Raw genomic sequence first — 10,473 nt, forward strand, 5'->3', positions numbered from 1 at the left:
GCAACTTCCCAGTCACTCTTACCCAAGTCTCTAACTTGGGGAAGCTTGAGACTTACTCATCTGGTGGTTTTGATTCCATTCCCCTTCACAGGAAACTACTGCCAGATGATATTTCACCAACCTCAATCCATCTCACATCAGCCTCTTCCATTTTAAAGCTTACCATCCATTCCTTCTCCCTTTCTCTTCCTACAAGTTCTTTAGCAATTGCCACACTGGCCAGAGGCTCCTTAAACAGATGTATGTTCTCCTTGAGTTTCCCATCCTCATCTGCCTCTTCTAATTGCCTAAATATTGACTTTGTTAATGGGCAATGAAGTAAATGAGAAGACATGTCTTCAGATGCAACATTCTATTGTAGTTAAAACATTTCTCCATGGAAATGAAAATTAACAATAGTGGTCAAAATGTTAAACTGACCTAGCACTTGAATTTTTAGTTTTGATTCTTTACTAGTAGTGGAGGAAAGCACACATGAAATACTTAAATTATGTATTTTACTTAAAGCCCTTTTTTTTTCCTTTAACAGGGCACTTGGGAAACTTTTGCATTTCTTGATAATTTCTGTTCTACAAGTATTAGAAAAGGTGAGGCAGAATGCTTGTACTAAAAAATGCACTTTAATATGTTACATGTTCTGTAAGTTTGTCAATATAGCATGCTGAAGGTCATTCTTAACAGATAGCTGTTTACGATTCAAACAATAGACAGATTATATCCGTTTATTCAAAGTCTCAAGTAAGAAGAAATAAAACTACATCCTTTTCCTTTTGTCTGTTTTGGACACAGACAAATTTGAAAACCTTTAGTGTCTGATGAAAGTCATAGAACTTTATGAAGATCAGATAAATTTCTTAAAAACTTTCATCAGATACAAATGCACATAACTTAGCATTGAAGAGGTATCCTGTAGCCTTCTCTTGGGTGTAGGATTCTGTGTTCAGACGAAAGTTCAAAGCAGGAGAAGGAAATTACTTCTATAAAGCATGCTCAGCTAGAGATTGCCTTTTCTTCCTTGTTACAGGTACGAATGAATCAGAGTGTCCTGTTTCTGTTGGAATTAAAAAAATTTCTTTCTGCTTTTCAGAATGAATGGTATCATATTTACTGCATAGGTTTTAGAAGAATGCAACACTTTTCTCCCACACTGCTAACAGGATCAAGGTTAGTTTTACCTGAGGACCTGGATTGATCATCTCTTAGTGATGCAAAATAAATGAAATCTTGAAAATATTTTTCCAAACACTAAAGTTATTTGCCAGGACAGGGCCTATTGTTTATGTGTTTTTCCTGGTGCTTTCCAGTGGCTGTCTCTGGCTGCCACAGAGACCTTGAATCACATCAACTAAGGTATTATCATTTGTATCTTAAAGTCAGTGTCAGTTTCGCTGGCGATTTTCAGTAGGACCTGAATTTCAATGCAAGAAAGATTTGATTTCTTATGACATCTATTAAGAAAGAAGAAAAAGATTTCTTGAAGACACATTTCTTGTTGACTTAGCACAGCAGCCAGAAAGGGTAGGGGGTGTCTGTTATGCTAATGTTAAATAAATTGTGTTATGTTTGCACCCTGAGGTGTTGTACAGAAGATCTATGATGCACAGAATCTTGAGAAGAAACTATCTATTGAATTTGACATTTGTGTCCATTGTTATTGTGATGGATTTTATTCCTTTAGTCACTTCCACCTGTTTTATTTTAAATCCAGAGGGTATGCATGAAATTTACAGTGCCATAAACAGGGAGAATTAAGACAATGTTTAAAAGAAAGTCTGTGTTCTTCACATTTCTTTGTGCTTGCTTATCTTTGCACACTGAGGTACCTCCAGGGAAAACAGCAAGACGGCTCTGACAAAACGTATTTTCTCTGTGTGTGAGCATTTGCAGAACTGCAGTCTAAGAAAGAACACTCCCCCGCTTGAGAATGCAGCTATAAAGAGGTGTGTATGAGGAGGGATTTGCTGGGTTTGGCAGCCTTTATTGCTTCCTCAAATTTCACATTTGCTTTCGGAATGAAACCCTTGGGTTCACAAACATTACCTTTGTTATCATGTTCCTCCCACCCCTTAATGCATCCTCGCATTTTCGTATTAACACCTGGTGATACTGCTGGCAGCAGGCCCTGTTGGGTAATGTGAAACATGCTCTAGTGCACGGAGTGCAGAGCTGTAAATGGAACTAATCCATTCATGCACGTAGACTCACAGCATCAGAGAATGGTTTGGGCTGGAAGGAACCTTAAAGAACATGCAGTTCTGACTCCCTGCCATGGACAGAGACGCGTTTTACTAGACCAGCTTTCAAACAACCTGGCCTTGAACACTTCCAGGGATGGGGCATCCACAGCTTCTCTGTGCAACCTGTTCCAGTGTCTCATGACCCTCACAGTAAAGAAGACAAATATATAGAAGACAAAGAAATCTAGAAGTTTAAATGAAACAGTAAAAAGTCAGAAAAAAGTTTGTTTTGGCTAAAGGAACACTTGGCACTGATGCTCGTGATGTCTCCATGCACATTAGTGACAGCTAAAATACACATTGCTGTAATTAAAAACTGTAGCCTACAGGTATTATTATGCCCAAGCTTGTTGGTAGTCAAAGATAATTAATCTGCAATGTGTTGCAAAGTACCTGATAACTGCATTGTTTTAACACAGCTATGCCTTAATTCCACAGATATCCATCATATATTAAGCTGGACTTCACCAGTTTCCTTCACTGTCATCTTTACTGGTGTCAGAAGAGCTAAATCTGCTGAATTTGATAGAACAGGTTTCTTGCTTTCTGCTCTGGAACAATTTTATGTGTAAAAAAACTATGTAATGAAAAAGCAGCTGGTAACTTCACAAGTAAAGTCCAAACTGCTGACAGTTGAAGCAGTAATTTGCATCTTTGCAGTGAAGAGAAGCCATGATTATATAATTCCAGTAAATATTAGGGATCAAGCTGGAGGGAAGACAATTAAATTTGCAGGATATAGAAATTTCTGTGGAAAAAACCCCAGAGAAATGCCAGGCAGGTTTCAAATCACCAGAGGAATGAAGCTCTGAAGCAGCTCTCTTGTGAGAAGAGGAGTAATTGGAGATTCTTCAAAAAGAAATTTGGTAAATCTTTGCGGGGGACTACTCAATTTGTTTTCCAGACAGCTCTGAACTCAGTGAACAAGAATGTCTTTCACATGGGCCTTCTCCTTTAAGTTCTTCCTTCCTGGGTGTGTTCAGGTTACATTGGAAATTCTTCATTTTCAGCATTTGTCTTTCTCATTTGTGACAAGGTATGAGAGCAATAAAAAAGTGGAGGTGACAGCAGTGACAAAGACGTTGTCCCAAAATAGACCTTTCACTGTTATGTGGCAAAATGAGTTCAGCACCCTCAGTGCACCTTGGCCAGCTTGACAGGAGCGTGCTGTGCTGCAGCTCGACTAGAGAGAGAGAGGGAACACTGAAGGGAGGGCCAGCACCAAGTGCCAGGGCTCACCTGGGACGGTGCAGAGCCTTTGTGCAGGACCTGAGTGGAGGCAGATTGCACAGGGCTCAATTAATTTTCTCCCAGTTATGCAACTTTGTACTTCACACAAATAACAGAGGAGCCACTATTGTAAAGCACAGGTAATGCGAAACTCCAAAACAAGGAAAACACATACATAATAGATTTATTGTGCAGTTACTGGGTTACATAAGCATGGTACGACGCATTTCAAGTTATAAATTGTGGGTGGGAATAAGGCTTTGAGATCCTGGATTCCACAGGTCTTGGGGCAAACCTCTGACCCCTTGAGGCCAATGATAAAAATCACTGATATCAGTCCAGGCTGCATTTCCCTTCAGATCTCTTTATGCTGTTCTCACCAGCTGCCACTGTGTTGCACCCCATAGAGAAAGCAGGTAAAGAACAGTTTCATTGTGACCTTTCCATAAATCACTTTTCAATATGGAAAAAATCTAACTCAAGAACCTGTCACAATTTGTTGTTTTTTTTTTGTTTTTTTTTTTTTTTCCCTACAGAAATTAAGACTACTTAAAAGAACAGGTTATGTTTTTTCAAAGAGACAATTAAGAATAGCCCTTTTTTTTCCCAATAAGTAAGAATCCATTATTTTGCTGAAAACACTCATGGTGGATGAGACTTTTTTCAGACTGAAACAGTAAAAAAATTTCACCTCTCTAGACAACTTAGCTAATGCTTCAAAAGATTGTCATTGATGACATTAAATAAACTTATTGCTATTTTCATAAATCATGCATATTAAAAACCAGAACATTTTCCATGCTCCTTCCAAAATCAAGTACTAGGGAAAAATGTATTCCTATTGTGCAGTCTGAATGTTTTGCAATCTTTTCCTTGATTCAAATATTTTAATGTGAAAATAAATGGAAAATCATTATATCTGGACGCTCCAGATCTAATATGTAATGCTGAAGTTCACAAAGTTGCACTGAAAATCCCAACAAGAAACATTACATAACAAAAAAATAGATAGCCTCTAATACCTCATTTAACTTGAAATTAGAAAATTGCCATTTTTGATGGAACATTAAAAATTATTTAGTTCTCAAGTTTCTTGGCATATTTACAAGTCCATGCAAAAATGTGTAAATTTTATTATTTAAATGCTATGATTCTATGAAATACAAGAATTGTAGATGTTAACTAAATGTTTACTTATAAGTCCACAAATAAGTTTATTGTCTACTGTGATTTAATGTTACTTAAAAATGTTTTGATTATTTGTAATTATAACACACATTTAAAATTTATTTCTTATTTATTTTGATGGTTCAAAATGTTTTTATTCAATAACCTAGAATGTGTCCAAAAAATCAAATCAATTATTTAGTGCAGATGATCCCAGAAGGAGCTTCATCTTCCTCCATAGAGTAATTATTCCTCTCCTTTCTCTATCCACAAGGCCAAAATCTCATCAAATGTCCTGTTTCCTTTGTCTGAGGGGATTCTGTTCTGGTGGACAGATGGTGGTATGGCTTCTCCAAATTTTAATCTAAGAGGTCTATTGCTTAAAATAATCAGACTCCCAATGGAAGGTCTTGATGTCACGGAGATTTCATCTGTTATAACGGCACCTGCTTTTCTTGTCTTGGAAAAAGTAGCCTGTCTTTATCTTAGCCAGTCTGTTATGGATGCTGATCCACAGAGTTACTGTTCTTACTTATAGATTTGTGCCTTTGAACAGGTCTCTTAAACTCTTGACAACTGCTTCCTTGTGTGCTTGTCCTGATTTTCTGGATTGCTCATTGATGTCTGCTAAATTCAATAACAGCAATAGATGTTTCCTTTTATCAGCGTGTTTGACAAATTGTGTTTTTGCTTTTTTGCTCAAGGAGCAAGACATGAAAAAGATTTTGCTTTTCCCTGGTCGAAGTAGAAAAGAAAGGGATATGCATTCAGGACACTCATTTGGATGTGCAAAACTGGAGGCTATGTGAGGCAGGGAAAAATTTGTCCCAGTTTTGGATCATAACTTTATTCCTCTTGGTTTTGTTTCTGAGGTAGAAAGAAAAGGAGGATCCATTCACTAGAAGTAGGGCAAAAGACTAAAAATCATTCAAGGAATTGCAGATACCAGATGTGAAATATGTTTGTTTTCTGCATAGGTTCCACAGTTCTGAGGGAAGACATAATAGCTTTATATTCCACGTATACCTAGGTCTCAGGCTCTCCCAGGGTTCAGAATGGCTTATTCCATCTATTGGTAAAAGGAATAGAGGCAGAAATGCTCTTGCCTAAATTGCTTTGGGTCCAAGTGTCTTACACATTTGCAGGTTCTCCACAACACAGATCCACTGGCTAGTCTTCTGGCAGTCATCTGAAGTGTCCTGGATGAAACAGTTTCTAGCAGAGAAAATTTATGATTGGCATAAAAAGGTACAAAGGAAGGAATACAAAACCTAAATATGTTTAAATACATATAATTTTTTTGGTACAATGCAAACAGCTATGACGACAGAACAAAACAACAACAAAAGGCATCGGACTTCATTCATATCCATGCTTTAAACTATGATTCCTCAGTGTTTTAATGAGTGATATGCAAATCCTCTGCCTCTGTTTTCAGCTAAATAATTGTGCAGTTACTCTGTTAGGTCCCCTTCATAAGATCACACAGTAAGTTCTTTCAAAATAAAAAGGCAAAAGTGGTGAGTGGTTTCTGCTCTGTCATCACCTTCTCCTTGATGAAACCAGATTGTGTTGATAAAAGCACAGGCTGAAGATGCTGTAGATTGAATTCCAAAAATAGATACTGGATGGGCGTGAATATTTGGTTCTTTGCTCATCAGTCTTGCATAGGACCACTTAAAACACAAGATGGTTCTTCCTCCAGAGAGCTGTTCTCCAGAATGTTTTTCCGGTTCTTTTGGGAAAGAAGAATGGCTTCTTCAATGGTTTCCCATTTTGACACCCTGTTCCCTGGAAATGCAGGTCTTTGAGGAGAGGCCGGAAAGGGTTTCTCATTGAAATCCATTAGAATAGATTCTATGTAAAAGAGAAGTAAAAATATTCTGTTCCTCTGAGTTTCTGAGGTGCGACTGAAGTGCTTCAAAATACCAATGTTGATTAAATGAAGATGTATTTATTAGAATAATGTTATATTGCTAGGTTGAGTTTTGGCATTTCCTCATTGTGCTCTGTGTTTCTATAGAAGGAAAAACCTAAGAAAAGGATTAACCCTGTTTCTAGACCTCGTGGTCCAGTTTTTACTTTCTTCTATGTCCATCTGATGTTCTGCTGAATACTGCCATAGCAACCACTCTAGCAACTGGTTTTCATAATATTAATCACATTTTCCTTCTCTCTGCATAATTATAGGGCTTTGGACCAGAAAAAAAGTAAGAAAATCCTTAAAAATGAGGAAAATGGATAAAAGGAAAAATAATTTGTTCATTACAGGAGCTGCAAATCTGGACTCATCTTGGAGTCCTTTACCTACCTTAGGCTGATTGTCAATGACACGTTTCAAACAGAGCAGACAAATTCAATCTCATGTACCTTTAATTTACTGTCACGAAGAAAAAACCTTGGTGAAGAATTTCTGGGATTGAACTTCATACTTGCCACATCCTGTCAGCATTCATTAAATGCCCCCACTGCCCTCTCTAGGCTAACACGTCTGTTGGCAGAACCGTGTGATTGATGTTGAGTCACAGAGAGGAGTTTTGTAATCACCTCTAGACAGAGCTCTGAGAAGCAGTTCTTCTGTGGAAGGGTGTGAGATGTGAGCCCCAGTGAGCACCATCAGCTGCTGACTGATACCCCTGAACATCTGCAGAACTTGTCTTGTGCTGAACCCATGTCAGTAGCTACTGCTGCCTGCCACAGGAAAAACTGTTTGTCTGACTGCTACCAGCCTCTTTTCAGCTTTCTCATGCTCTAGAAAAGTTATTTACATTTTGAATAAAAGATAATTAACTGTTAGATAATTCAAAATCAATTCACTAAATTAATCTTTTGGAGGAGAAAATGTTTTCTGTATTTGATAGGGGTTTCTTCACCTATTTAGAATCATTTACGTTGGAAAACACCAGTACGGTCATCCAGCCCAACTGTTAACCCAGCACTCTGCATTTACCACTAAATCATGTTCTTATGCTCTGTATCTAAATGTCTGTTTAAACATCTTCAGGGGTGGTGATTGCCTCACTTCCCTAGACAGCCTGCTCCAGTGCTTAATACCACCTTTTCCATGAACAAAATTTTCCTACTATCCAATAGAAACCTCACCTGGCAAAACCTAAGGCGTTTTTTGTCTTGTGCTACCACTTGTCACTTGGGGGATGAGACCAAGCCCCAGCTCGCTGTGACCTCCTTTTTGCATTGTAGTGGTGGCTCTCCCCTCACCAGGGTGCCTCAGACACTCACCTTACATCATGAACCAATGCTGAAACCTGTGTTACCCCAACTCCAGCTTTAGCAATACCTGAGCTGTTGACACACAGTGCCCAAAGGCAGCACAGACTTGGCTATCTGGGCTGCGCTACGTGTAGCACCTCCATACATTCATTACCAAACAACCCAAATTGACTGTCAAATCAACTCTGAAATACTGATGTCAGTACAAAACTAACATCCTTACTTGCTCTTGACATTCATGGGGTCAGCATGAACTACTCATCTCTTTGTTATGGTAGGTTTTTTGTTGAAATAAACATGGAATAAACTAGATTAGGCTAGATTAAACTAGAAGAGTTCCGGTGGAGAGGACTTACAGTGCTCATCCAGCTCAAGTGCCTTCAAGGCTGACCAATAGTTAAAACTTGTTACTAATGGGATTGTCCAAATACCTCTGAAACACTGACAGCCTTGGCATATCCACCACCTCTCTAGGAAGTTGTAGTGTTTGACCACACTGTCATCAAGAAATGCATCCTAATGCACACTCTGAACATCTTCTGGTGCAGTTTTGAACTGTTCCCCTGTCAGCAGATCCCAGGAAGAAGAGCAGAATTATATATTGGGATTTGAAATAATCTGATGATTACATGGCTTGGATATGGAGCTGATACATTTCAGTGTTTCTCATAGCAGCTGGTAAAGAAATTGCATTCAGCTTAATCACAGAGATAAATCAACAAATGTGCTATTTTAGGAAACAATTTGCTTATATTAACTTCCTTATCTCCACAGAGCACAGGCTGACAGGAAACAAAGCCTGTTTGCTGCAAGGAGAAATACTCACCCTTCATTTTCAGTGTTGCATCTACTTTACTACTGATTCCTCTGAAGTCTTTATGAATACTATTTGGATGGCTCTTTCCCACATTTCTTCAACTTTTTAAAATCCTACATTTGGAAGAAAAAAGAGATAATGTTGTATTTGTCATATTTTTGAAAATGTATTTGAAATGGCAAGATTTCTTCACTGCAGCCATATGATCATGGGGTCATAGAATGGTTTGGGTTGGAAGGGACCTTAAGGGTCACCTAGGTCCAAGCACCCTGCCATGGACTGGGAGAAGTGAGATCTAAACAGTGCCTTTGATAGAGAACTTTGAACATGTGATATCAGAAAGTGGGCAGAGGCAGGTCTGTTCAGCCTGCTGGTGGTGTGAGGAGCAGTGAGATAATAAAAAATATGCTCCTTCCTCTTCCTGTGGTTTCCCCCTCAGGAAAGCATGCAACCCTTACACTTGTACACTCCCAGCAGCCCTGCTGTGGCTGACTAACCTTCAGTCCTCATCTACACAATTGGGTTCAGGCAATTTCACTTGGCTGGTACAGTTTACATAATATAATCTGCAGGGATGCAGCTAGACATTCTCATACCTTAAAAAAAAAAAAAAAAAAAAAAAAAAAAAAAAGAATAAGCCACAAAACAAAATATTTGAAGATTTTGGTGTAATGTGCTAAGTAGAAAATCAATGTGGAGGCATATGAAACTGTTTAGTCTAAGAAGAAACCTGAAGAAACTACAAGTAAGAAACATCATTAGAAAATTAAGAAAGTTTCTAGGGTGGATAGAAAAGGCTCATGAACACCAACCCATGACTGCTTTTCTCTAAGGATGATATCCACTGGAAAGAAGATCTGGAAAATCAGATTTAAATCTTTGATGGTACTTTTAGTGTTAGCCTTCAAGGAAAGTCAGATGTTCTGCACAGTGCCTTTGCTGAGTCCTAGCTGCAGTAGCACAGACCTTTGGTTTAGTTCTGTGTGTGTTTATTTTATTACCCACGCCTATGCCAGAAAACACACAAGCCCTCTATTCACCAAGCCAAATGAATTCAATACCTCCTATGAAGATTTTATAGCTTTTTCAAATGTGGTTTCTTTAGAATGAATCAATGTGTTTGCTTAGTGGTTGGAACAGCTGCAATAACATTGTATTCACTGTCCAACCTTATTTCATTTGCTTAGTAAGTGTGAGCTGATTTTAAAGTAGGTGGGTCAGAATTTTCCAGGAAAGATTTCTTGTAAAAGTTATGGAGATTTTTTTGAAAAGTAACTGCCTCTTTTTTCAATTTTCAGTCAACAATAATTTTTCCTGTTTCATTAGGAAAAGAGAAGAGAAGAGAAGAGAAGAGAAGAGAAGAGAAGAGAAGAGAAGAGAAGAGAAGAGAAGAGAAGAGAAGAGAAGAGAGCAAATTAAAATTATTTAGATAAGTCAGAAAAGAGAAGTATGATAGATATGAGACATAAATTGATTGGGAGGGAAAAGATGTGAAAACAATACACTGCTTTTCCACTGATTCTTTTATAATTTTATCCATTTTAAGGTATTTTTATTATATACGTCCTTAATTCATGTAAATATTTCAAATATCACTTCTGTGTAGACAAAATGAGAGCATTTTAAGAATGATCAACATTTTCCTGGAGAGGGGATGAGCAGTAGTGATGGTGGAAAATATGCTCTAGGTAAGAAGGTATCTGCTATAGGTACTTAATACCTTGCCTGCAGATTTAGGTCCTCAGACTTAAGATACCTCTGTGACAGCTGTTGTTTCCATCTGGTGTGGTT

At 38.1% G+C, this 10,473-nt stretch overlaps 1 protein-coding gene across 4 annotated transcripts in view; it reads left to right on the forward strand.

Moving 5' to 3' along the window:
* Positions 1–10,148, forward strand: part of LOC134414398 (regulator of nonsense transcripts 3A-like) — a 62,074-nt gene extending 51,926 nt beyond the window's left edge. For 3 of the 4 annotated variants that reach the window (XM_063148916.1, XM_063148917.1, XM_063148918.1), the window contains 4 exons: positions 530–587; positions 1,088–1,164; positions 1,830–1,940; positions 10,009–10,148. In XM_063148916.1, coding sequence (XP_063004986.1) covers positions 530–587; positions 1,088–1,164; positions 1,830–1,940; positions 10,009–10,111 — 349 coding nt within the window. In that variant the 3' untranslated portion in view covers positions 10,112–10,148. Of the gene's footprint in view, positions 1–529; positions 588–1,087; positions 1,165–1,829; positions 1,941–10,008 lie in introns of those variants that run through there. The other variant, XR_010026716.1, reaches the window with a different exon arrangement.
* The last annotated feature ends 325 nt before the right edge of the window (positions 10,149–10,473 follow it).

Source organism: Melospiza melodia, chromosome 2 (assembly GCF_035770615.1).
Source record: "Melospiza melodia melodia isolate bMelMel2 chromosome 2, bMelMel2.pri, whole genome shotgun sequence".
NCBI lineage: Eukaryota > Metazoa > Chordata > Aves > Passeriformes > Passerellidae > Melospiza > Melospiza melodia.